General features: G+C 53.0%; 1 protein-coding gene across 5 annotated transcripts; it reads right to left on the bottom strand.

Moving 5' to 3' along the window:
• Window positions 1–261: 261 nt before the first annotated feature.
• MPP2 (membrane palmitoylated protein 2) lies at window positions 262–27612 on the bottom strand. 5 transcript variants are annotated; one of them, XM_017516155.2, is made up of 13 exons: window positions 27276–27612; window positions 24268–24331; window positions 18395–18513; window positions 8078–8230; window positions 7777–7926; window positions 7180–7407; window positions 6343–6474; window positions 6130–6235; window positions 5973–6041; window positions 5568–5729; window positions 4661–4863; window positions 4155–4283; window positions 264–2908 (listed from the first exon to the last, which is right to left on the bottom strand). In XM_017516155.2, exons 2-13 carry the CDS (start codon window positions 24296–24298, stop codon window positions 2732–2734), a joined length of 1659 nt encoding a protein of 552 aa, XP_017371644.1. In that variant the 5' UTR covers window positions 24299–24331; window positions 27276–27612; the 3' UTR covers window positions 264–2731. The 5 variants fall into 5 exon arrangements, with proteins under 5 accessions (XP_017371642.1, XP_017371644.1, XP_017371645.1 ...); XM_017516156.2 differs by lacking the exon at window positions 27276–27612 and adding an exon at window positions 26932–27220 and having other exon boundaries at window positions 1074–2908; XM_037734083.1 differs by having other exon boundaries at window positions 2604–2908; window positions 18413–18513.

Genomic DNA, 27612 nt, shown 5'->3' on the forward strand with positions numbered 1-27612 from the left:
TTGAGCATGTTTTCATACATTGTCCACTTGTATGTCTTTTAAGAAGTGTCTGTTCACGTCCTTGGGTCCAAGCACTTAGAAGGAGCATCTTCCGGGGATGGGGGAGTGTGGACGGGCAAGACAGAGAAAAGGAAGACATCACAGAAAACAAGATGTGTTGCTCTGACTTCCATCTTAGAGTCATCCGTGCTTTGCTCCCCAGCTTTCACCCTTTCCCAAAGCCATCCACCCAACCCCAACCAAAGATAAGCAGAGCCAGAAGCCTTTGCTTTCACATTTAATCCAAGGAAAAGAAAGAAAACCAGTCAGTAAGAAAACTCAAGAATTGGATGGCTGAGGGAGGGGACAGAGGAAGGGCATTGGAGCTAGGACTAAATGTGGACAGTGGGTGGTAGGGTCCTCACTCTCCCAACGTCCCTCAAATACAAGAGTCCACAATGAGGGGCAAGGGAGAACAGAGTCACAGAACTGATGTGGTGGGCACACACACTTGTTCCAACCCAGCTCTGGCCCTGGCCCAGGTAAGCCAAGGACTGACAGCCTCTGCTCCCACCCGATAGGTGCCTGGGAGGGGTATGGAGTGGAGCTCAGGCAGGGGAGGTAGGAGGCTGTTCAGAGAGGAAGGACTGAGAAGAGACAGGAGGGAAGGGGCCCAGGCCTGTCCCTTGGGCATCACTAGCAGTGAAGGTGCCATGAGGGCAAGGTACCCACCCCATCCCCATCAGAGTTGATGGTCATTTGGACCAAGGGGGCAGAGGCAGCTGCAACAGCAGACCCTCCTCTGCCCTTATCCTCAAGTCCCCCAGGGGAGGTAGGAAGTGTCAAGTGACCCCATGGCCTCAGGTCAGCAGGAAAACACCCTATTTCCTTCCCACTCCCTTAGGCTGAGGGCGATGCCAGGGAGAGCTGAATCAGGATGAACGGACACTAAGGGAGAAGAGGAGCAGGAGGATGAGTGTGTAGCGCACACGGAGCCACACCAGCGAGATGGGGGCAGGCCTGGCCTTTCCACCCATTTGTATACCCTATGCAAATGCAAATGAGATTCCTAATATAAGAAATATATTCTAACATTTGTAATAAATATTCTGTTTATTCTCCCTCCCCTTCCCTAGGAAATGGGCACACAGTGGTTCAGGGGCCAGCTTTGGCTGACGCTGCAGCGAAGACTAATTGACACTCAGAGGAACTGGGAGGCACAGGGGCTTGGACTCGGGGTGTCCCAGGTTGTCCCCTCTGAGGACAGGCTCACCCTGGGAAGGACTGCAGAGAACAATGAAGGATGAGATGCTCAGGTACGTCTAGGACAGCATTCTTCCTTAAAAGGGAGTCTCCTATTTTACAAAACTGCATCCACAAGGACAGCAGGGAGGCATTTAGGGCAGGGAGACAATAGGACAGTGGAGGAGACATCAGGAGAGGACCAGGGCTTCAGAGTCTGGGATCAGGGACTTATAAGAAATGAGGGCTGATGGGGAACCCCCCCCCATAAAGGGGCCCCAAAGAGTGACCTCCAAAACAAAACAACCCTTTGCTTCCTCCCCAAACTAAACCTGACAGACAGACAGACAGACAGAGAGACAGACAGACACAGACACAGACACACCAGTGCCAGAGGCACAGACAGGCGCCGAGCACACACGCAGAGCCACAGGCTATGCAGACTACAGTGTGAATGGCGCCCCCTGGAGTCGTGTATGAGGAACTTGCTGGAGGGCAACTGTCCTTCAAAAGCCCAGGCTCCCAAGGTCCCCTCTGCACTCCTCAGCCCCTCCAACCCCGCAGCCCTGATGCAACTGGGCTACCTGGACCTGGCTAGAGAGAAAACCAAAATGGACCAAGGTCAAGGACACAGAGCCCAGACCTGTGCCTGCTGTGGGCCATGGAGAGCTTGGGGCTCTTCCATCGGTAGCAGCAGGTTCCTTGTCACAGGGCTCAGCCCTCCATCCCACCCCTACCTGGGCTGAGCCCACTGGTCCCTGCCAGCCTGGCCCTGTGGGGAGCAGGGCTGATCTGTCAGGACACATCAGAGAAGTCTGGAGAAATTTTGGCAGTGAGAAGCTGTGGATGAGGGAGGGACCGAGCAGTGTCCACCCCACCACCCTGCCCCTTTCTGAGGGAGCTGGGAGCTGCACTGCTCTGCAGCTGTGGCCACTGGCTCTCACTCTGACTCCTACAGCCTTCAAGATGGCACCAGGCTGGCACCACCACCTCGGCCTGCCTGGCTGCCAGTGGACCACACATTCTCCTGGCCACATGGAAACAGCCCAAGGCCTGCTCCTGCGACACAGGGGTGAGAGGTGGGAGGAGTCCAGGAATGGGGTGGGTGTGGCCAGTCCAGAGGAGAACTGGTGACTGGGGAGAGGTGGTGGGGGCAGTGTACCTACTAACCATGTGGTCCCAAAGCAGCTTTTATCTCCTCTGGACTAACCATTATGGAGATGACTCTGACACATTCCTGCGAATGGCCTGGCCCTCAGAGAGAGCTATCTGGTGGCTAATGAGCATTGGGAGTGGGCAGCACCTGGGCACAGGATACCCCATGAATGCCCACCTCCCTGGCAGTGCACACCTCTGTGCTGAAGCCACACTTAGGGCATGCTGGGAGCTGTTACCCAAGGAGAATCAGATATGGGGGTTAAGGATTGTGGCAGGGCTCACAGGTCAGGAAGGGGATGGATTCAGGTTCTGGGTCTCAACCCAGAGGGGGCAGAGGACCCGGTGAACAGGCTCAGTAGACCCAGCTGACAGGCACCCACTGGGGCTCTGTCCGCAGCTTCTCCATGGCCGCCTGGAGCTCACGGAAGGTCCTCTCCAGGTTGCTATTGACCAGGCAGAGGTCAAAGTAGTGCCCGTAGCCTCTCTGGATGCGGCTGCTCTCCTCCACTGTCCGCCTCAGGTCCGCCTCCTGCCCGGGCACAAGGGGACCTCCCTACAGTCAGTGCCACAACTCACCCCCATTGTCAGAAGGAGCCACAGCTGCCCCCGCTCCCTCTCCCCAAAGCCCAACCCTGGAGTGGACTCCCTGGCTAGGGAGGCAGGAGTCCCTCTCTGCGTGCCTCAAAGTGGCTCACCATCAACCACAAACAGATGGTGGGTGAAAGGATAAGCTTTAGTAAGTGCCAATCACACCCCTAAATGCTTTGCAACCCACATAATCTTCACTGCAGCTCTGCAGAGTAGGATTAATTCTTCCCCATTTATAACAGAAAATTAAGGTACAAAAAGGTCACACAGCCAGTCAGTGGCTGAACAGGGTCTGCCTGACTCCCAAGCCAGTGCTCCCTCCTGCCTCACCTATGCAGCATGACAGGCTGGTACCAGGGCAATCCACAAGTGCCCAGGGCAACTTCTACCCTCAACCCTGTGGAAGCTGGCTGGGCAGGGGTGGGGAAGGGTACTTGACAACTGACTTAAATAAGCTGAAGCCAGCCGCATCCCAGCAGCTCCAGTTGGCCACACCCGTTGCCAAGGAGGAGGTGCCCAGAGTAGGGATCAAGCAAGGATCCATCTGCAGAAGGGTACCAGCCTAGACAGCCTCTCCTGAGCCCCAGCCACACTGACGTGGGGCCTGTGTGCTGCAGCACCAGGCATGGCCAGCAGAGGGACCCCTGAGCTCAGAGCTCTGCAAACCCTCCACCTCCTGGGTAGGCACAGCAAGACCTAGGGAGGAAGGAGGCTGGAGTCCTGCAATGCGGGCTTGAGGCCTCTCCTCCAGGCGCTGCCTGCTCCCTGATGCCGACTCACCCCTCCAGCCAGCCTTCCCACCTCTGGCTTTCTCCTGCCCTTCCACTTTCCCCCAGCTGTAAGCAACCCAAGCTCCCCCGGCCCACCTCCCACCCACCTCTTCCACTGGCCCTCTGAACTCCCTCTGGCCAGCACTGTCCCTGCAGAGTGGGCAGAGCATGGGCTGGAGTCAGAAGCACATGTGCCCCAGGCTAGCTGTGTCCCTGGTTCACTCTGAGACTTTGGACTTCCTCTCTTAGACCTCCCCTTCCACAACTATGCAGGGGGGACCACGTCCTGCCTCACTGATAACTGGAGCAGGCCCCTGTTCCTCCCCAACACCACCTCCATCTCTCTGTCAGCTCAGGCCTGTCCCCCACCACTCTAGGCAGCCATCAGACCCCTCCCCCGCACCTCAGAGCCCTCACCGTGAGCTGCTTGGTAGACACCCCACTCTCCAGTGCAGCCCTGTTCATGGCCCGCAGGGTCTCGAAGTCTGGGGCCTCGATGAACACCACATAAGGGACAAACTCAGCTGTTCGTAGCACCTTCACCGCCTGCAGAAGGAGAAGGCAAGGTAGGGAGCATATCCCCATGTCTGTCCTAGGAATCAGAGGAAGGCTGTGAGGGTGACCCAGGTTGGGTGGGCACCTAGGAGTGGATGAGAAAGGGGTGCCTGGGAGTCTGGGACATGAGTACCGGGATGAATGACAGGCAGCTGGCAGGTGGCTGGGGTGACTGGAGGAGACTAGAGAAGGAGTAGGGGGTCTGGGAGGCTGAGGAAGGTTCCAGGTGGGCTGGGTTCCTAGCAGTGGTTGAGGGCAGAGGGGGTACATGGGTGTGCTCAGGTGACAGGTGCCTGGAACTATATGGGGGAGCACTGAGGCAGCAGAGAGGACATTGGGCAGGCTGGGAAGGAGCAGAGTGGCCATACCTGGGGGTTGACATCCAGCACACACACTTTCCCGGCAGCGACCACGCCCCGGATGGAGTCGATACGTGTGCCATACAGGTTGCCCTCGTATTCGCCATGTTCCAGGTAGCGCCCAGCACGGATGTCAGCCTCCATCTCCCCACGGGACACAAAGCTGTAACCCTGACCTTCCCGCTCTGAGTCTTTGGGCCGCCGGGAGGTGTCTAGGGGGATGGAGGTAGGTGGGGCTGAATGGGCACAGGCAGGTCACCGCGCCTCAGGCATATACACACCCTTACCCGGGCTCCTGGTTCCCAGCCTTGGGGGTGCAGTCTGCTCCCCATCTTGCCAGCACTGTTGCCTTTGCACACGCCTGCCCCCACCCTCCCCACTGGCACTCACAGAGACATGAGGTGGTATCCACGGTCCAACCCAGAGCCCACAGGTGAGAGGCTGAGGTCTAGAAAGGGCAATGCATAGCCCAAAGCCACACAGCAAGAGCCAAGCAGACCAAGGCAGCGCTCTCAGTCCTGCCTCTGGCAGCCAAGAGCTCCCACCACCCACGCTGGCTCTGCCACTAAGAAGCCCTGTCTTCCACAAGGCTACACACGCGCAGCTCACAGCCCTGTTTCACCTGGGTGCACAGCTGGTCACTCACTTTCTTCATGGCTTTCAGCAAGAGAAACAGAGAAGGAAAGGGGACACCAGCCCAGCCCGCTAGGCCACCTGTTGGCAGGACACCTCCCTCACCTTTCCTGAGCCTGCAGTTCCTCTCCCTGCCCACAGAGGGCGTGCACCCCAACCTGTGCATCCAAAGGAACCACCTTGCCTGGCACCCATGAAGATGCCCATTCGGTGGACCCAGCCCTGGCCCCCGGGAAGTCCCTCCTCTCTGTACCCCACTCAGCAGGGCCCAGCCCCCACTCACAGGGCACCGTGGTGCCATAGCGATCTGGATCCCACATGATGAGCTTATTCTTCAGGCTGCGCCGTCCCACGCCCTGAGCCCCAATCAGCACCAGGGTTTTCCGGCGGAATGGGGGCATGCGGGCCACCTCCTCATAAATGAGCAGCTCATGGCGGTCAAACTCTGGACACAGGGAGATGGTACTGCTCACCAGGCTGCATGGTGAGGGGGCGTGGAGTTCTCAGGGAGGCTGAGGGCAAGAAGGCTTGGAACAGGGGAGCAGGGAGGAGCCGGGCAGGGCCTAGGGACACAGCTGGCAGCATCTGAGCCAGGTGAAGGGTGAGCATCGTCACAGGTGAACGGTGGGCACAGGGAGGGCCATGCCATGTTAGAGGAAGACAAGGGAGGGGATGCTCTGATACCCACCTGCATTCTTGGTGGTCAAATACATCATTCGCTTCTTTTTCTTTCCTGAAAGGCTGCCGCATAGGGTCCCTGGCCATAGGGAGATGGGTGAGTGAGGCAGGCAGGGCCCTGTCGGATCCCAGACTGGGGATGTGGGGTTGGGGGGGGGTCCTCCTACCTGAGTTTGGTGTCAGCTCCAGGTCCCTCTTGACAAACGCTTTCCGCTTCTCCTCCAGCAGCTGGCTGGGGATGAGGCCGGCACTACCCCCTTCCACATGACACGCCTGAAACGGACATGAGACCAAGATTGGCCTGAGCAAGAGGACCCCTGCCTGCACCTCGCCCTCCCATGCACCACACCTGGAGAGATGCAGGGGTGCCCGTGGCCCACCTGCCACCAGTTGGCATCGTCCTGGTTTACGATCTGGAGCAAGTCCCCAGCATTGAAGTGCAGGCCTGCTTCCTTGCAGGGGATGAGGCTGTCTCGGGCTGGGTCATAGTCAAAGTGGCATTTCACAAATACCTGGGCCCGGGGATCAGCAAAAAGTCAGGGGAAGCGTCAGTGGAAGGCTGCAGATGGGTCTACCCCATGTCCCCTCCCTTCACAAAGATGCAAGGGGCAATGGAGCCACCCCTGCAGGAGTGACACCTCCAGGCCTGCCCCACATGCCTCCCTGGTGCCAGCCTCCCTTTGCATCTAGTACTACAGGATTCAGATCTCAGGACCAAGGATGTGGGAACAGCAAGTAGGAAACAGGATTCTGGCACCTAATCCTGGATCCCTCCCTCCACTCACCCTCTCCCCTTGGAGAAGGGTTCTGGGGGAGGGTGAGAAAGCCAATAGGAGAGGTGGACAAAGCAGCCAGACCCCCAGAATCCACCAACCAGGAGATAGCTGTCCAGGACATATGACAACCCCACCCTGCACATGCGCACAAACATGTGAAGAACGCTGACCATGATGCAGGTGCTCTCTCATACACTCTGGTACCCCAGGCTGTGGCTGTGTGCATAATTCGAACCAATGTGGAAGCACATGCAGGTGCAGCAGAGGCAGAGGCCCGTCCATGGCTGCGGTCAGCTGCCCCCTGCAGGTCCCGCCCCCTATCTCCCCTGGAGGAAACCAATAGGGGAGGAGGTCCTCAGTGAGACCTGCAATCCTGACAGGAAAGAGGCTCAGCCATCCCTTGGGCCTTGTGCTGGGTGGGGGGCTGGTGGAGGGGCCCACCTGGCGGGGAAGATGGGGCTCCTGGTAGCTGGGCAGGATCTTGAGGATGACACTGCCACTGGCATTGCGCAGGAGCTCCTGCAGCGCTCGGGGGTCACTGCCCACCAGCTGCCCGTTCACCTCCTTGATGATGTCACCCACGTGCAGCAGGCCTTGCTGAGCCACCATGCCCCCGTGCAGAATGCGAGCAATCACCAGCTCGCCGCCCTCCACTCGGAACGTTACACCCTGCAGGTCGGGTGAGTGTAAGATGAGGCCCCAATTGTTCCAAGTCAGAATCTTCAAATAGTCTCCTAATAGCTCCTCCATTCCTGTCCCCATCCACTCACCTCCGCCCTCACAAAGTCCTCTTCCATCCTTCTGCCTAAATTCTTCACTTATATCAGGCACTAACGGGGAGAAGGGGGCAGACTGGAGAGGCGTGGACACGTACGTATGCAGTGTCTGTGGTCTCCTGGATCTGCGTGGGCCCTTTCCTACACAAAGCTGGCCCCATCTTTATCTTCAGCACTCGCTTGACCTTTCTTGGCCCCCCATTGGTTATTTTCAGTTGTGACCCTCACCAGCCCCACCTCTGGCCCTGCCCAGCGTCCTCACCAGATGTTCTCCGGCTGTCTTGCGGATGCCCACCATGCGCACGGCATCAGGAGGTACGGGCTGGTTGCTGAATGTCGGGTCCAGGCCAGGGCTAGGGGGTGGTGTCTCATAGGTCTTTGAGGCCACAGAGTCGTGCGTCTCCAGGAGGGACTGGAGGGTGGTGGGACGAGAAGGGCCAATGGGGCATTGCCCGGAGGTCTCTTCCCATCCCAGCTCCAACTTCCTGCCAGCCCCTCCAACAGCAGCACACCCCAGTCCACCCGCCTCCTGCTCCCTCACCCCAGCCCCAGCAGCCAGGAACCTGGAAATGGGGCTCCTGGAGGATGCGGGCCAGCTCTGCGGCCGTGCTGCTCTGCTCAGCCAGCTGTGCCAGGTCTCGTAGGATCTCCTGCACCAACTCCAGGTTGTTGTCTCTCACGGCCTCCAGCTTCGTCTCCTCCAGTCTCTCGTGGGCCTGGGGGTAGAAGCAGAACAGGTGGGCCTAGGAGCTTCCCCAGGAGCCCTGGGACACCAAACAGGGTCCTCCCTCAGCCCCAGGCATTTTCCTCCCCCCACCCCCAGCCCCCAGCCTCAGCTCCTCACTCACTCACACACAATCATATCCACACGTGTGTACACACACAATCATACCCACATGCGTGTACGCATTCCTTGCTGTCTCCTTTCTTCCTCAAAATGACTAGGACCTAGTTTAGGGAAGGAAGAAACGAAAGGACAAACCTTCCTTTTCATCCCCTTGCCACAAAGGGTCATTAAAAGTTACCAAATTGTCCCCAGCTCCCAGGACCCTATATGCATTGGAGTTTAAGGGCAGCTTCTTCCATTGGACATCATGATTGGGTGAGGACTTGAAGACCCTGAAGCCCAGGATAAGGAAGTTAGGGAGGTGGAATAACATTCCCAGGGTCACTGGGACTTGAACTTGCATCTCCAGGCCCTCAACTCAGTGATCCCAGTGAATGAGGGGACAAGAAATCAGCACATGGTACCAGGAGCAGGCCCTGTACCTATCTGTCGCTCTGATGGCTCCAGGTCCCAGCCCAGTGGAGAGTATTAGGTTCAGTGGGTCAGGAAGAAAGGAATTCCATTTCTTTTTTTTTGAGATGGCTTTTCACTCTTGCCCAGGCTGGAGTGCAATGGCATGATCTCAGCTCACCGTAACCTCCGCATCCTGGGTTCAAGCAATTCTCCTGCCTCAGCCTCCCGAGTAGCTGGGATTAAGGCATGCGCGACCATGCCCAGCTAATTTTGTGTTTTTAGTAGAGACAAGGTTTCTCCATGTTGGTCAGGGTGGTCTCAAACTCCCAACCTCGGGTGATCCACCCGCCATGGCCTCCCAAAGTGCTGGGATTACAGGCGTGAGCCACTGCGCCCAGCCCTCCAGGAATTCCATTTCAAGAATATAGATGAAGACCTTTTTTCCCCTCTGAATCTTTGAAAGATCACTGCAGACAACATAAGCCACTTTATCCCAAAGTATTTAAGCATGTATTTCATAGGAACAAAGCCATTCTGCTCTATAAACCACAATACCATTATCACCTGCAAGAAATTTAACATTGATACGTTAATATATTATGTAAGACAGTCCATATTCAAATGTTCACTCTTGTCCCAAAAGTATCCTTTATCGTTCCATATTTTCAGGATCTAATTGATGATATGTTGTATTTGGTCGGCACATCTCTTTATTCTCCTCTAATCTAGCACAGATCCCAATAACTTTTAGACTTTTAGGACATTTGTTGCTTTTTGTTTCTGTTTTTATTTTACAGAGACAGGGTCTCACTACATTGCCTAGGCTGCTCTCAAACTCTTGGCTTCAAGCGATTCTCTCGCCTCAGGCTCCCAAAGCCTGGGATTAAAGGTGTGAGCCACTGCGCCCAACCTAGACATTTTTAGACTCCAGGCCAGTAGTTTTTAGGATGCTCTACCACTAGATTTATGTGATTGTTTTCTCATTATTAGACTTGAGTGAGTCCTTTTGACAAGAGTTCTAGGTAGGTGATCTTGTGTCTTTGTCTTTCCCACATTTTGAGACTATGTGACCATTCTGTTAACCCAAAATCCTTCAACAGTGGATTTAGCATGAATTTATGACCCTCGCCTAAATGAATTATTATACTGGAGGTTGCAAAATAGTGACTACATAACTTCCATCATTCCCTCTACATTTATTGGCATTCTACTATAAGAATGAGCTTTTCAGCCAGGCGTGGAGGTTCATGCCCATAATCCCTGCACTTAGGGAGGCCAAGACAGGTGGATCACCTGAGGTCAGAAGTTTAAGAAACAGCCTGGATAACATGGTGAAACCCCATCTCTACTGAAAATACAAAATATTAGCTGGGTATGGTGGTGAGCGCCTATAATCCCAGCTACTCCGGAGGCTGAGGCAGAAGAATCGCTTGAACCTGGGAGGCGGAGGTTGCACTGAGCCGAGATCGTGCCATTGCACTCCAGCTTGGGCAACAAGAGCGAAACTCCGTCGTAAAGAAAAAAAGAATTAGCTTTTCTTTTCTCCCTGCCACCCCACTCCTCTTTCTCTTCTCTCATATCACTATGAACTTTTATTCCATGTGTTTGAATATCATTATGATCACTATCTTCATTGACCCCGTTTATCCCAAATGTGTCCAGTGGGGGCCCCTTTCACACCTCTGTCCTGTTCACATGTTCCCATCTTCTTCCCTTCCCGCACAGGCTCATCTGATACTTTCCCTACCCCAGGTCTGGAATCAGCAATTTCTCAAAGGAACCCTGACTCCTTTTGACAGGGAACAGTATTTAGAAACCAAGATGTGGGCACTCAGTACCCATTGTTTCTAGGGCGTCCTTTCTTTGGTAACATTAGTAGATACTGATGGCTCCAAATAAAATCAAACTCTACAGGATTTTTCTCATCTTCCCCCACTCCATATTTGTGTCTTCCTTCTCCTTCAGTGTGAACTTAGTTCCCAATAACATCAATATATTTACTTACTTGTTCTGTCCTTCAATATTCAAAGCAGTTTCAGAATTGCTGTACAACCGCTACTACCTATCACAAATCTATTGAGTAAAAATCAGGAGGGAAGGGTCATAGGGGTGTAAGAGATGAAAGACTACACAGTCGGTATAGTGTACACTGCTCGGGTGACGGGTGCATCAAAATCTCAGAAATCACTGCTGAAGGTCAGGCACAGTGGCTCACACCTGTAATCCCAACACTTTGGGAGGCCGAGGCGGGTGGATCACCTGAGGTCAGGAGCTCGAGACCAACCTGACGAACATGGTGAAACTCCATCTCTATTAAAAATACAAAATTAGCCGGGCGCGGTGGTGCACACCTGTAATCCCAGCTATGCGGGAGGCTGAGGCATGAGAATTGCTTTGACCCAGGAGGCAGAGGTTGCAGGGAACTGAGATCGTACCACTCCACTCCAGCCTGGGCAACAGACCAAGACTCTGTCTCAAAAAAATAAAATAAAATAAATTGCCCTTTCTTTCTTACATAAAATTGTACACATTCTTTGATACCCTGGGGCTTTTGTTTAACTGGTTTGTTCTCTGGCTTTTTACTGAAAAATATGCCATGGAAATCAGCCCATGAAACTGCATGGAGATCTTCCTCTATTATTATTATTGTTGTTGTTTGTTTGTTTGAGACAGAGTCTTGCTCTGTTGCCAAGGATGGAGTGCAGTGGCACGATCTCCGCTCACTGCAACCTCTGCCTCCCAGGTTGGGATTACAGGCATGAGCCACCACGCCCATCCTATTATCTTAAATACTGCATTTGACTCCACTGCATGACTGGATTCCTGTAATTTATTCAACCAATCTCCATGGGAACTTAGGTTGTTTCGAATACTTTGCTATTGCAAATAATGTTGCAGTAAACGACTCTGGCATAGTATTCTATATCTGTGGAGATCTTCCATGTAAATTCCTAGAAGTCTTGCAGGGTCAAGCAGTAAATACATACGTAATTTTCTTAGATGTTGACAAATTCCCCTCTCTGGGACTGGGGCCAATTTGCCATCCCGCTAGCACTGTATGAGGGATTTTCTTGAAGCTCACCACCAGAGTGTTGATCAAATATTTGCATGTCTGCCCATCACATGGAGGAGAAATGATCTCTCAGTGGGGCTTGCTTTGCATTTTGCTTACTATGAGTGAAGTCAAGCATCTCTTCACATGTCTAAGGGCCATGTATATATCTTTTTCTGTGAACTGTCTACTCATGTCTTTCCCAGTTTTTCTGTCAGGTCTTGGTTTTTATTCTTTTCCCCATTTTTAAAAATGTTTTCTATTGGGAAAATTAGTCCTTTGTGATATCTCTTGCAAATCATCTCTCCCAGTTTGCCACTTGTCTTTTCACTCTGCTTCCGGTGTTTTTGCATGCAAAAAAAATTTAGATCAGGTGCAGTGGCTCACATCTGTAATCCCAGCACTTTGGGAGGTCAAGGAGGGAAGACTACTTGAGCCCAGGAATTTAAGACCAGCCTGGGCAACATGGCAAGCCCCTGTTGCTACAAAATATTTTTTAAATTACCAGAGCATGGTGGCATGCACTTGAGATCCCTGCTACTCTTACTTGGGGGTGCTGAGGTGGAAGGATCACTTGAACCCAGGCGGTTGAGGCTGCAATAAGCACTGTTTGCACCATTGCACTCCAGCCTGAGTGACAGAGCAAGACCCTGGCTCAAAAAAAAAAATTTAATGTGAGTGAATTTATCAATCTTTCGTGCATCTGAATTTTGAAGGCTAGGTTTCTTTTTTTAAAGGGAGGGCTTTTCCCATATACAGAGCCTTGTTTTCCTCTAGGACATGTATGATTTATATTTTCACAAAGAGATCTCTGATCCACTTGAAGTTTATTCTGATATATAATGTGAGATCTGGATCCACTTTGATATCTTTCAATATGACTATCCAGACATCCCAATACCATTTATTAAAAATTCACGACTGGGCACAATGCCTCACATCTGTAATCCTAGCACTTTGGGAGGCCAAGGCAGGAAGATCACTCGAGCCCAGGAGTTCAAGACAGCAAAACCCCATCTCCATTTTTATTTTTTTCTTTGTTTTTTTTCCCCTCTCTGACTTTCTTTTAACAGCACCCCATCTCCATTAAAAAATAATTTTTTTTAATTTAAAAAATTCACAAGAAAACTATTGTTTGATTTTTTTTTTTAGGAGGTATGAGAATAGTAGTGTAACTTTTTTTAAGAATCCTTTTCGGTTGATAGACATAATCAAACACAGATACAATCTATTATGGCTGAGATCTATTCCAAACAATGGAGGAGAGAGGAATGGGGATGAAGGTATGGAGGAAACAAGATTTGTTAAATGCTGAAGTGGGGTGCTGGGTGATGGAGGTTCAGAATATATTTTTAAATTTTTTCATAATAGAAAGCTTGTTTAGCCATGAGATAGTGAGATTTGAATAACACCTCATAGGACTGCTGTGAGGAGCTGATGAGATGGACATAGTGCCTGGCACACAGCAGGTGCTCAATCAAGGTTAGATCCTTTCTGCCTTCTCTTTTCCCAAACAGGCCAGGGAACAGCACCCCACATGGCCCCACCGCCTCCTAAAGCATCCTCTGCCAGGTGGGCAGCATTTTAGACTGACACCCACAGCCTACTGGGGAAACAGACAACTAATGGAGCAAAGGAACAGCACTGGGGACAGGAACAAGCCCCAGAAGGTTGGTCTTCCACAGAGCCCTGTGTAATGTTCAGTCATTTAGCTCGGCCCAGCCCACGGAGCCCCAGAGTGAGGGAGGCGTCCTGGCTCTATTACCCCTGTGCCGGACAATGCTGGAATCAAAGCCCCAACAACTGAGTTTCAAGAATAAACGAAGGCACTCAGGCAGCAACAATTTCACCATGGCAATCCTTGCATGGCTCTTTTGGGTTAACAGGAACCAGCTCTGGCCCAGGTGTCCTGATGTGAGCATTAGAGAGGTCGCTCATTTTGACTTTAGCACCATCTGCTCCATGGATGGAGGACAAGTTTTCTGAGGAGATGTGTTTGATCAGGGGGAAGCTAAGGTGCCTCCTAAGCTGCTTACCTCCCATCTTTGACTCAGTGACATTCCCACCAGGGGCTAATCCATTCCTCCTCCTGTGGCTACCCTGGACGTTTTATACCCACAGATATGAAAACACAGCTCTCCAAGCTCAACCTCACAGCCCAGAGAAAACTTGAAACATTTAATCATTCAAATACAAAACCAACACTTCAGTAAGCTGAACTAAACAGTTGATTGACCAGCACCAAGAACACTCAGCATGTAGCACAATTTGCTACACACTTTTTCGGACTTTCAGGATTGGATGAATCACAACCCTTGGTTGATGATATGTTCTCAACATTGGTTTGTGCATAGCTTCTGTTAGTTAGTATTAAAATAGATTTTTTTTTTTTTTTGAAATGGAGTCTCACTCTGTAGCCCAAGCTGGAGTGCAGTGGCACATGCCCAACCAATTTTTTGTATTTTCGTGGAGACAGGGTTTCACCATGTTGCCCAGGATGGTCACAAACTCCTGAGCTCAGGCGAGCCACCTGCCTTGGCCTCCCAAAGTGCTGGGATTACAGGCGTGAGCCACCACACCCAGCCTAGATTAGATTTTTTTAAATTATATAATGAGGATCTAAGAGAACTCAGCACCCAAACTAAAACACAAAGCTCTTGACAATATCCAACATCTAAGCACATGCCCCACTTACCCTCCCGCCTGCAGAAAGCACCATCTTGATTTAGGGTGCTTGTCATTGCCTGGCTTCCCTGTTAAAGAGTTTTAATGTGTCTGTATATATTTCACATACTTCTGAAATGAATACGGTTATTTTTCCCTTTATAAAAAGGGAATCGTGTCTGTCCAAATGCATTTTCTATGACATTAAGAAAAGGGAATCACGATTTTATCCATCCCTGGGGCCTGACTTTTTTCACTTAGTATTAAATGAACAATTATTTCACTTAATTTTTTTTATTCACTATTTTGCTAAGACTTATCCTTTTTCATGTTAAGTGACACATGGCCCAGAACTTGAAGAGTGATTTTAATTTCTGTGGTAGCCATTCATTTCATTCTGCTCTGAAAATCATCCTCAGCAAAGCAAGGCTAAAGCTCATGGTAGACCAGAAGCTTGGGTGGGAGACACAGCTAGGCTCGTGGTGGAGCCAGCCTGCACCCTGCTGTCTGCTCCCAATCCAGAGCCATAGCAGGCTACAAATACAAACACCACACAGTCATTTCATTGAAAAGTTTTCCCTCCGACCTCCACTTCAACCCCTCTGATCATCACAAAAGACAGGGAATTCCCATCTGAAGCCCTGGTTCATAATTAAATAGTAAAATTAAAAGCCGAAAGATGTCCCAGAGAGTAGTGAGCCAGAAAGTAAAGGAACTCTTTCATCCGAGATTGACAGATGTGACTTGCTTTAGACAATGGGCCATTAGCAAATGCAAGCAGAGGCTTAGAAAGTACTTGTGACTGGGGTCTTGACCTTCCTTGCTGGTGAGACCACCATGTGAAGGCGGCTGAGGAGGAGAGACCACATAGAAAGGGGCCTAGTCATCCCAGACATTGCAGTTTTCCCAGCTAAGACACCAGGTATGTGAGTGAGGCCATCCTGGACCACCCAGCCCCAGCTAAGCAAGCCCAGGCCAGAAGAACCACCCAACCAACCCACAAAATCAGGGAAATTAAATCACAGTTGTTTTAAGCCACTACACAGCAGGATGGTTTTTTACACAGCAAAAGCTAACTGATGCACTGGCCTCCTCTCCACTACACCCTCTGCTTGGCATGTCCCCTTGTCAGAGCCCCTATCTTAGTTACCGCCCTAGAGCTTTATTCTTCTAGGGCCCTGTCTTGCTTTCCCAGCTCTTCCACCCTAGCCTCCACAGAGAACGAGAGTCTTCCCTGTGAACTCCAGTCTAAAGCTAAGATTATAACAACTCTTTCTGAGTCAAAAAGCACTTCCACTTCCATAACCTCCACCTAGCTCCACCACAACTCTGAGGGATAGATATCATTCTCCCCACTTCTCAAAAGAAATAACTGGGCTGGGGATGGTGGCTCACGCCTGTAATCCTAGCACTTCGGGAAGCCAAGGTAGGAAGATCACTTGAGCTCAGGAGTTCAAGACCAGCCTGGGCAACATAGTGAGACCTCGTCTTTCTTTTAAAATACATAAATATTATTTTTTTAAAAAATCTCCATAGTATACCATATAAAGAAAATTTTTTTAATTTTAAAAAAAAAAGAAGTAACTGAAGCTCAGAGAGGTTGACAGATATATAAAACTCACAAAGCCAGTCAGTGGAATCTTCTGATTCCAAACCCTGTGTTCTTTCTTCTTCATTTCATGTGAATTAGTTCACACGCTGCCTTCACATGCCTCTCAGCTGGCAGATGTCCCCATTAGTAACAATTTTTCCGAATTTCTGAATGTTCCCTGACTTGGAGTCCTCACCTTGGCCTTGCCTGCGGCTGGAACACCTGCTGCTGAACCCATGTCACCCCTCCCAGATGCCAGCCACCTGTCAGGGTCGCCACCTGCTGTCTGCAGCCAACCGCCTGGATTTATGATCTCTCTGCTAGACTTGAATTTCCTTAGGGCCTTTAACCCTCTGGTTTTGTCCCTTTAGGCCCTGCCCCTCCCAGGTCCCAGGTCTATCCAGCCTCCCACACTGTCTGCCACATCCCCAGAAAGAGTCAAGCCCAGTTCCAAAGGGTAAGGGAGGGAGGCCAACAGCTACTACATGCGGCTTCAATCTGATTCCATTCCTGTGGGTTTTGGGGCCACTTTGTCAAGTCTTTGCAGCTGGATTTGATTAACGTGCTTTGTCTATTAGGTTAGAAATTTGTCTGTGTACACATAATCATTAAAATCAGTGAGAAAGAGGAAGCAGGTCCCATTGTCCAATGCAGGAAGCTCTGAGATGCTATCTTTGGTGAGTGGCAAATTTACATTGCAAAGAATCACTCATACAGGGACAAGGAAGAAATGTATGGGTTTTTGTTTGTTTGTTTGTTTCAATGAGCTCAGGTAGGCTCCTTCAAGGAGATTCACTTCCTGTTTGTTTCATAACCAGAGGGAGAGAGAAGTCACTGGATTGCCTGAGCCCATTAGCCTCATATTGGGGGTCTCAGAGGGGAAGAAACATCCATACTCTCTTCCACTGTGCTCTATGAATCTGGAACCATACCAGGAATTTCTTGGAAAAATCCTGAACAGCTTCTCACCAAAAACGTTTCTAGAGAAGGGAGTTTACTTGCAATGTGACACAGCACATTGATTCATTCTCAATTAGGCTTTACTCTGAGGTCCTAGGACTGGGGCATGGTGGGGCCCAGTGAAAGGAAGACAGATTTGGGCTTCTTCAGGAAAACAAACTATCTGGCAGTCCACTTCCATAATCCCAGCACTGTGTCTGGCATATGGTGAGTGTGAAACGGGTATCTGTTGAATAGATGGATGGATGGATGGATGGATAGATGGATGATCGAATGAGTGAACGACAGAGCCAGCCAGCAGACCCATCATTAGAGAGCTGTCGAGCGGACTGTCAGGTGGACTGGACTAGAGATGAATGCTATCAAGGGGGATTCTGCTTTGAAGGGCATTGGCGAGAGGGCCGTCTCACTCTGAGACTCTGCCATCCCAAAGCAGAGTCTCACTGTCTCATTGTGGAGACGACAGCTAACGTACCCAGAGGTGATGTGGTCTGAACCCAACTCTAAAATCAACTTTGGAAAGTTACAGATATTGAGGTTCAAGACTGCTCATATTCATCAATTTCATTACCAAGTGTCCATTCTAGAGAAACCCTCACACGCGTGCAGGAGCAGATGGATATGAGGAAATTCACTGCAGCACTGTTTTTAAGAGAGCAAAAGCAGCAGTAACATACACATCTCTCAGGAGGGGAACCAATAAACAAACAGCTCTATTCGTATATTAGAACAGGGGTTCTCAACCCCCTGGACCAGGTCCCTGGCCTGTCAGGAGCCAGGCGAACAGCAGGAAGTGGGCAAGCATTACTGCCTAAGCTCCACCTCCTGTCAGATCAGCAGCAGCATTAGATTCTCACAGGAGTATGAACTCTACTGAGAACCAAACATGCTGGGGGATCTAGGCAGTGTGCTCCTTATGAGAGTCTAATGAATGCCTGATGATCTGAGTGGAACAGCTGCATCCCAAAACCACTCCCCCTCACCCTGATCCGTGGAAAAATGGTCTTCCACAAAACTGGTCCCTGGCAAGTGACCTTAGAAAGACATCTACACAAAATGCTCAAAGGTAGGACAAGCAAGATGAATTCTAGAGAGTCCCCAACATGTGCATGCTGGCCCCCACCAATCACATACTCTGCAGGCTGGCAGTCCCCAAACATCTGCTCATGCACTCCCCAGACAGGTGAGGGGGGCAGCCCCTCTACTGCAGCCACTCAGGTCCCCACCTGGGCATGATTTTCTCCCACAACCCCCTTCAGGGGTCCTCTTTGTCACATGCTCCATTCCCAGGGCCCTCTGTAGCTTACACTCCATCCCCTGCTGTGCCTCCCCAGGCATAGTGCCCTTGTGCCCACCTCCCTGGAGCACTGTACCTTGGCCAGGGATCTTACTATGGGACTTTCCATAATGCCTCGAAGGAAGATCAGGTCCAGCTCTGCAGCCCCCGTGGCATTGGGGAGGGATCCCAAGTTGTCCAGTACTTGCTGCATGGCTGGGGGAAGGTATAGGCAGTGAGATACACAGGTACCAGCTGGGCACAGAATACCAAAACACACCACAATACCTGCCACTCCCCCACCCCTATGTCCCACAGAAGACAGCCCCTCCCCAGCAACACTTCCCTCCCTTCCCAGCACAGGCACTCCAGGACCTTGAATGCCTGGGACAGTTTCCTTGGCCTGTTCTCTCTACCCTAGGTATTGCCAGTCTGGGCAGGTGGAAGGCTCCAGGCAGCTGGAAGGGACTCTGAGGTGGAGGGAGGGGAGAAAGGGAAGTGGTTTCAGGTTATAGGTCCTGCCCTGCTCCAGAAAACAAAAAGCTGCTGGGTGGATCAAGACCCTCCTCTCACAGCCAGGAGTTCAAGACCAGCCTGGGCAACATGGCAAAACCATATCTCTACTAAAAGTACAAAAATTAGCTAAGTATGATGCTGTAGGTCTGTAATCCTAGCTTCTCAGGAGGCTAAGGCAGGAGAATTGCTTGAACCTGTGAGGTAGAGATTGCAGTAAGCTGAGATCATGCTACTGCTCTCCAGCCTGGGCCGCAGAGCAAGACTGCCTCAAAAAAAAAAAGGGAAAGAAAGAAAACCACAAGCTCCTCACCCAACCTCTAGATGGGCTGAAGCCCAGGACTCAGCCACCTGCACCTGGCAGGCTCAAGGATGAGACAGACAGTACTTGGAGCAAGTCCCTGAGTACAGGCTCAGAGTCGAGCAGACAGCCTCACAGGAGGCTGGGCCTGCACAGCATCCAGTGTAAGCACCACCAATTCCCCGTGACACTGCCCAAGTCCTCGTCCCTCACTGGCCTCAGTCTTTCCCGCCTGTAAAATGGATGGGTTGGGCTAGATGATGCCTACAGGCCCTTCAGCTCTGAATGACAATGATCTATAATCACTGAGAAATTAACATGATGATAGGAAGCCAAAGCTGAGGCCTGGAACACTGGCAGGAGCTAGGGAAACAGGCACTGGGGGCCTGGAATGGCTGTGGGCACCCAAAGGCCTAGGTCACGCCAAGCCGTCACTGGGATAAGCAAACTCTCAGCCCAGGATGGGACAGAACAAAGGACATGGTAACACCTGTAGCTGGGCCACAACAACGGCCCCTGAGATCTGAGGTGGGGGCTGCCTTCACTCACTGGCAGAGGTGGGAGTTCCAGGCTGTGGCAAGTTCTGGGGAAAGGAAGTGAGAAGCAGAATGTGCCCAGCTGGGGGCAGAGATGGGCAAGGGGTATCATTACTCTGCCACCCTGCCGCCCATGCCTACATCTGCATAACAGCACCCAAGTCATGGAGGATGGGTGAAGACGCACCCCCTGCCACCCCTCAACACTCTTGTCAGTGTTCCCCTCCTCCAGGAAGAACAGGAGTGGGGAGGAGGGGGCACTGGAGCTGGAGGAAGCAGAGAGATGGTTCAGGGACTCCTGGACTCCCATCTCCTTCTTCCTACTGTTCCCTGCCTTCTCCAGAAAAAAAAGTCCAAGCTTGCCCTCCAGACCCACCCCTCTTGCCCAGGCCAGGGCTTGGCATGGGTCAGAGGCCTGCAAGGCCCTCAGTGGTCTCTGAAAGAGGCCAGGGTAGGGACTCTTCCCTCCCTGCCAGGGTATACCGGATTCCCTCCGTCAATCATCCAGGGGAGGATTGAGCCAAGAAAGTCGGTGCCCTCTGCCCAGGACAGCTCTCCAGAAGGTGCCCTCAGATGACCGCTCCCAGGCCACCCTCCTCAGATGCCCCGACTCTGCTGGAGGAGGGTAGGCTAAGGGGCCAGCTGCCCCGCCCCCATCCGGCGCTCCCTTCCCTACCTTCCCTCTGAAGCTCCGCTTCCTCAGAAGAGCCCAGAGATATGCCCTCCAAGGAGGCCCCGCTGCCTGGGCTGCCTGCCATGGCGGCCCCCAGCCCCGGGGACTCCCAGAGTGGCCTCCACACCGCCTTCTGTTGCCTCCCCAGCCAGAGGCTGGCCGCGCTGGAGAAGGAGGGACTCGGCGGAGAGCCCTCTGAGGAACCAGCCAATGGCAAGGCTCAGCAGCCCTGACCACCTTGCTGATTGGCTGAAGCCCCGACTGGCGCAGCAGGGTGCAGAGCAGGCGGTAACCCGGGTGGGAGAAGGGTGGTGGGAGGGAGCCCTAGTCCCACCGATGGCCCGATCCCAGCGTGTCAGTGTCGGTGATGATGGGGAGGAGGCGGCTAACAGGAGGTTTTGGGGAGGGGGTAGGCATGGCATGCTGCCCCTTCAAGACTGGTACGGCATCCTGAGACCCTTCCCTCACAGCCAGCTTCAGAAACCCGAGGGAGAAAAGTCTTGGCCTATCTTGTTCCTGCCTCCTCTTTACTGGAAGTCCCTTCTCTAATACACCCTGGAGTATCAGAGGGCATGCCACCTCCTCCCCATGCCCTCTGACCTCTGCTCTGGCCCCTCTCCAGGCCCTGTTTCCTTTACAGTGATCGCTCAGTCAAAGAAGTCCCCAAGAAAGACTCAGCCTTCTACCGGGAGGCAGCCTCACTGGTGTGCCAGGCAAATACCTCAAGCCCCAAATGCCTCCCCACACTTGCCCAAGGTCAGCCACTGGGAGGCAGGGTACGTGGGGAAGGTGGCATTGCTGTGGGTAGGGGCGGTACCCCAGCCCTGCTGACCCCTCGACTCACAGCAGCTTTCCCCCTCCCCCATCTCCCATGAGCTCTTCCCCTTGACAAGGGGGGTGATGCCCAGAAAGCAAGTCAGGCATCTTGGACCTCAGTTCCCCAGAAAGGAAATGTGAGGGCACATTTGCACACAGGAAAATGTGTGGGCAGAAGGGAGGCACAGCTCCAGCCAGGTGCCCCCATTCCTCTGAGATCTTGTGCCCATGAGGCCACCACCAGGGTAATGCAGCCTCCACTCAGCCATTCCCTGAGGAGTGGCACCAGGTTGCATTGCACCCCTGGTTGCCATGGCAGCAGGATTATACACCAGGACAGTAACCCAGGGATGGAGGACAGATTTAAAGGGACAGCTCCATCTGAAAGCAGCCCCATATCCCAACCTTGATCCAAAGAAGGGAGGGAGTCTGATGACAGGGGAAGAGGGAGCAAGGCTGCAGGTCAGGAGTGAGTGAGTGAGTGAAAAACCAGATCCTGGGACAGGATCTCTAAGCTCTCAGCCCAGTGCCATTGCCCATTCATCTGGCAACCCTCAGGAAAAGGGCCCCTGACTTTACCCAAAGTAGATATGGGGTCTCCCTGCAAGAGAAATACACCCATACCCTTTCCCGCCCTTCAAACAGCCATACTGACCCATGGGGAAGGGCAGAAAAAGGACCTTGCCCTTTGCAGAGTCCAAGGCAGGGGCCTCCCAGGGAAGGAGGAGGGAAGGGAAGTCTGAACCCAGAGACAAGGACACAGCTGTCTTTCTGTCCTGTGAGAAGTATAATGACTACCAGATAATAAGGGGCAGAACCCACCATTAGATTTTTGAGGCTGGCAGCTAATATAGCTCAGGATAGAACATAGGTTGCCCAAAGGAACAGAAACATGTTGTACTTCTTCCTTTGATTATGAGACGCCAGAAGCAGAACAACATGAAGGGGAGCAGGAGCCCCAGGAGTCCTTTGAGGAAACAGACCCCACCACCACGCCCCAAGGCTCCACTCCCTGTCCCCGATCCTCCCCCACAACCCCTATACCTCCATCGAAGGAAGCCAAATTGCTGGGCCTGCTCCTCCCTCTACAGCCCAGCCAGGCACTATTAATGGGTTTACTGGGCAGCCCCGGATGGAGGGGCCATTAAGCACAGGCTCAGGGGTGGGTTTAATTAACCCCTAAGCAGCTTACAGTGGGGCCGAGGCAGGCTGAAAGAGGTGGGGAGATCCCAGGGGGCCCAGCAGGCTGGACAGGAGATGGGGGACTGAGCCTTCCAACGCTGCAGAAGCTGGGGACATTGGTGCCATCCCTCCACTGCAAGGAGAAGAGGCCTTTCCTGGACAAGTGCATCACAGTTTAGGCTGGCTCACTCACTTCACTATCTCAGAGTAGAGGGACAGGGGAATCATTCTAACCAAAGTGGCAGCCCCGGAACCTCTTGCAGAGGCATTGGCAGAGCCCAGAGCAAGGGAAGGAGCTGCATGGGAGGGGAGCATCCAGGCAGGGGGAAGTTCAGACAACTCCGAGAAAAACCAGAGCAATTCCCAGCTGCCCAGGCCTCAGAGGGCCTCTAGCACAGAGAGCTTAACCTTGTGGGGTCCCACGTGCACTACCGGAGTCCATAAGCCCCTGGGGTGGAATGCAGCTTTTGTGCATGGACGCATATGTCTATGATGAGGGCTCACTGCTGTCAACAGATTCTCAGTGGCTCAGGACCAATAAAAGTTAAGAAAAGGCCGGGCATGGTGGCTCACGCCTGTAATCCCAGCACTTTGGGAGGCCGAGGCAGGTGGATCACCTGAGGTCAGAAGTTCATGACAGCCTGGCCAACATGGCAAAACCTGTCTCTACAAAAATACAAAAATTATCCAGGCATGATGGCAGCCATCTGTAATCCCAACTACTCAGGAGGCTGTGGCAGGAGAATTGCTTGAACCTAGGAGGCAGAGGATGCAGTGAGCGGAGATTGCTCCACTGCACTCCAGCCTGGGTGACAAGAGTAAGACTTCATCTCAAAAAAAAAAAAAAAAAAGTTCAGAACACTGATCTTGTTCCATCATCTCACCTTAGGGAAATCTCAGGTCCTCAAAGGGAGGTGACACAGGGTTAATGCCAAAATAACTCAGGCCAGGCACAGTGGCTCACACCTGTAATCCCAGTACTTTGGGAGGTCAAGGCAGGTGGACGGCTTGAGCTCAGGACTTTGAGACCGGCCTGGACAACATTTTGTCTTTACAAAAAGTACAAAAATTAGCTGGGTATGGTGGTACACACCTGCAGTCAGTCCCAGCTACTTGGGAGGCTGAAATGGGAGAATGGCTTGAGGACAGTAGGCAGAGGTTGCAGTGAGCCAAGCTTGCGGCACTGCACTCCAGCCTGGGCTAAAGAGCCAGACCCTGTCTCAGAAACAACAACTCGGTGTCAGTGGCAGCAATGGCAGCATAATAATTATGACTATTCTTAAAAGTAACGTGCTCTCCCCTGTTATAGCCTTTGCGTCTCACCAACAGGTTAAGCAGTTTGCTCCTGAGGCTTCGCTAGTTTGTCTGGGTGGCCCACTCCCTTGTCCTAATGCCTCCTACAGAGCCATGCCCAGGTATCCCGACCTGGTATTCTCATTCCTTCACTCACAGCTTCATGAGCCCCAGAATCCCCTGTCCACCTCTGGCACATGCTGGTCTAGGGGGCAGTGACTATGAATTTCTCAGGCCCAGGCTGTGCTGCTGTAATCCCTCCACCCCCAAGCCATTCACCAAGGCCCAGCTCCCAGGCCACCTCCTAAAGGCCTGGACCCATGCCACTGCCCTCCAGCAAAAGTGCAGGTCATCTCTGGAGCATGCATCCCCTGCCCTCCAGGGAGGTGGGTTGTGCTGCATCTCCAGCCCTACACTGGAGCAGGTATGGGTCTCATTCCTCCTCTTCTCCGGTGCAGCACAGGAACCCACACAGAGGAGATGGCCACAGCAGCTGCCAGAAGGAATGGCTGAGTGGTAGGGCAGAACAGCAGTGGAGCAGGCTGGTTCTTACCTGGAGCTATGCAAGCGCCTGGCTGCTGTTCCCCATCCCCTAAGTCCTCACCTTGCATCCTCTGAAGCTCTGAAATAAGCTAACATCCTCACCCCCTTCTTACCAGACTCAGAGTTGGTGGCGGCGACCGGCATGGTGAAGGAGGCGAGGGCTCTAAAACGTCTCTCCTGGAGAGGGGAGAGAGGAGGATGAGTGGGTGCAAGGGCAAAGCAATGGGGAAGGGAATATGAAGGGCCTCCCCTTCAGAACCAGTCAGCAAGGTAGGGGAGAGGGTGCTGCCCAGAAGGTGGGGACTGGAGAACAACAACAATTCCAACAGTCCTGGGAAGCAGGAAGAGCAGGTATTACATGCCTATTTCCCTGAGGAGGAGGAGACCAGGGAGGATCAGAGAGGTTAACTGATTTGCCCAAGGTCATGAAGCTAATAAGGAGAGCTAAAATGAAAATCCAGGTTTTATGACTCAAAAATAAGTATATAAACAAAGTGTTTCTGGCTGCTGTCTTTTTTTAAGAGGGAATGAGAATTTTAGAGGGTAAGAACAGAATTAGGCCGAGAAGGTGGCTCACACCTATAATCCCAGTACTTTAAGAGGCTGAGGCAGAAGAACCACTTGAGCCCAGGAGTTTGAGACCCACCTGGGCAACAAGGTAACACTCCCATCTCTACAAAAAAATTAAAAATTATCCGGGTGTGGTGGTGCGCACCTAAGATCCCAGCTACTTGAGAGGCTGAGGCAAGGAATCTCTTGAACCCAGGAGGTCGAGGCTGTGGTGAGCAATGATTGCACCACTGCATTCCAGCCTGGGCAATAAAGCGAGAACCTGTCTCAAAAAAAAAAAAAAAAAAAGTCATTTAAAAAATAATAAAAGAGTCCAGAATTTGAGCCAAAGTAGAAAAGATGAGTACTCCCAGGCTGTAGGTTTCATGACAGCCAGAACCACATTGATTTTATTTGCTTCTGGAACTCGAGCCTACCAAAGCACAGATGTTCCACAGACATTTATGTGGGGGCTGACAGAAGCGATATGTACCTCTCCATGGCCCCTCTGGCTTGCCCTCTCTCCCCTCTCCCCTTCTGGGCTCAGAGCTGGCACAAGGAGAGCAAGTGCTCTGGGCAGAGCCAGGAATGGTGTCTACAGCCCTAGTTTCCACTCCAGGGCCTCCCCAGGCTAGGAGTTGCTCCCTCGTTTTCCCAGGAAAGGGCAGGGGGTTAACCCCCCACCCTTCTTCCCTTTGCTTTCCTGGGCATGTGCTGCTGGATAAAACCCTAATTCCCAGTTGCCATGACAACAGGAGGCAGTGGCTCACAGCAGGGTGGGGAGTTGGGGGAAGCATCTGGCAGTGCCCACTTTAGGATTGAATGCCTGCTGAGTTCTGGGGGTGGGGGAACCACAGCAACTCCACCTCCCCTCAAAAAAGACTCTTCCCAGAGGACTAGTACCTGATTTCAGTAAAACACTCCCTTGCTCCCATTCCCCTCTCAGGCCTGAGCTGGTCACCTGAGCTCAGGTGACAGAAATTACAAAAGTGAAGGGATGGTTCCCCTTCCTCCCGGCTCTGCCCCTGAGGACAAGGAAGACAGGTTCTTAGGGAGAGGAACGGCACCACTATTCAAGCTACGCCCAGTCTGGAAGAAATGCCCAGATCCACTGTGCTGGCCCATGGCCCTGGTGCCAATCCCTACTGTCCCTGTTCCTAGAGAGCAGGCCTCCACCTCCCAGGCCTCGAAGACCTGGAGCCTTCTCTTGGCTGGTGCAGCGCTCCCTCACAGGGTCAGAGAAGAGACTCCAGAAGTCCTTCTTCCCTAGAGTGTAGAGGGCGGGAAGAGGCAAGAAGAATCCTGTATGAAATCTCTGCGCTCAGAAGTCTTGCCCAGCCTGCCTGGGTTTTCTCCCTGGGGAGTCAGTTCCTACGGCATCGGCTAGCTCTGCTTCCCCACGTCAGCCCAAGCCTCTGAGAGGGCGGGGTCTGGCTGTGCCCACAGGAGAACGGCAGTGCCAGGCAAGCTAGCTTGGCTCCGTGCCAAGGTCCTGCACCCAGGCAGGCATCTGGGAACCTGCACTTCGGCTTCCAACAGCCTGGGCCCAGATGCCCGCTCATCTCTGCCTCCAAGAAACCCGCATCGCCCAAAGTGTCCGTAGGCGGTGCAGGCCAGCAGTGAAAGGGAGAGGTTTCCTCCAACCTCCCACCCATCCCTCCATCCACACACATACAAAGAGGTGTGGAAGAGAAGGGTCTGACAAAGGCGCTTTGGAGAGCGAGAGGTCGCAGGGAGGGCTGGACAGACCGAGAGCCAGAAGATGGGGTCGAAAGGCCGGGCAGATGTGCTCGCTTGGACAATCAGATCACCCCTGCCCCAACGGACCCAGCCCTAACACTCTGGGCGCTAGGACCTGGGGGAGGGGGGCGTGTTGTAAGCTATCAAAGAAGGCTCTCTGCCTGCGCGCCCGCCGGAGACCAGGGATGAGGTCACTAAATTACTGCCCCTCCACCAACCCCCACCCCGTCCTCATCCCCCCCTCTTAATTGACCTAACTTTCTAACCCTGGCACCGGTTCCCTCCCAAGTCTCCAGACCCTAACCCCGGCTTCCGACTCGCCCCGCTACAGCCTGCGAAGCGGGAGAAGCAGTGCACCCCCTTCTGCGGAACCCTCCCAGGGAAGATTGTGGTGCTGGCCGCCTAGGGGGCCCAGGGGGCCACTGGAACCCAGTGCAACCTCTGTCTCGCTCCCCAACCCCCGGAAGCGCTAACAGCACGGTTCTTACGTAATGCTGGGCTTCCAAGTCCCCCCAACCCGCACAGCCCCCGGGGAGGCCGCACGGATACCCGGGCCCCGCACAGCTCACCACTTCGGTGCCCGAAGCCACTTTGGCACCCCTACCGCAGGGGCGTGGGCCAGCGTCAATGGGCAGTGGGGCTTGGTTCTCCCAACTGGCACCCCAGAAAGAGGGCCCGGGGGCGGGGGCGGGTGGAGAGGGAAGGGAGGGGCTGGGTGAAAGGGGCCTATGGAGTTTAAACCCAGAGAATAGGGTCCCAGGTGCCCCGCCAGGACGAAAAGGAGGTGAAGGTCTTGGGGTGGGTGCTGGCCCGGGGGCCGGGGGACGCCTACCTGCGCCCCGGGGAGCCCCTAGCTCCGGGCGGCTCAAGCGCAGCCGGGCGCTCAGCGTTTATTGCTTGTCAATCGCTAGCCCGGCTCTTAAAGCGGCGAAGCCTCTCCGCGAGGGGGCGGAGGTTGAGAGGAGAGGGGAGGAGGACGCGGAGGCTGGCACAACTCGGAGTTAGTAGTCTTTCCCAGCAGCTGGTTGGGGGGCAGTCAGGTTTGGGAGACACCGCACAGACCACGACCCCCTGCTGGCTTCCCACTCGGGGAGGCAAGGCTGGTATTGGTACCCGCTGGTGTCCCTCGGCTCCCAAGGATCCCTTAAAAGGGCGATGGTGAAAGTGCC

Source organism: Cebus imitator, unplaced genomic scaffold (genome assembly GCF_001604975.1).
Source record: "Cebus imitator isolate Cc_AM_T3 unplaced genomic scaffold, Cebus_imitator-1.0 Scaffold573, whole genome shotgun sequence".
NCBI lineage: Eukaryota > Metazoa > Chordata > Mammalia > Primates > Cebidae > Cebus > Cebus imitator.

What these genes read in the sequence shown, in the direction of transcription:
- MPP2 (XM_017516153.2), bottom strand. Translation starts at nt 20,405, where the DNA reads ATGGCAGGCAGCCCAGGCAGCGGGGCCTCCTTGGAGGGCATATCTCTG. An exon ending in AGCGGAGCTTCAGAGGGAAG is followed by an intron (nt 18,514 to 20,323) that starts GTAGGGAAGGGA and finishes ACCTTCCCCCAG; the next exon opens with CCATGCAGCAAGTACTGGAC. An exon ending in TGTCTACCAAGCAGCTCACG is followed by an intron (nt 2,909 to 4,154) that starts GTGAGGGCTCTG and finishes GTGCCCGGGCAG; the next exon opens with GAGGCGGACCTGAGGCGGAC.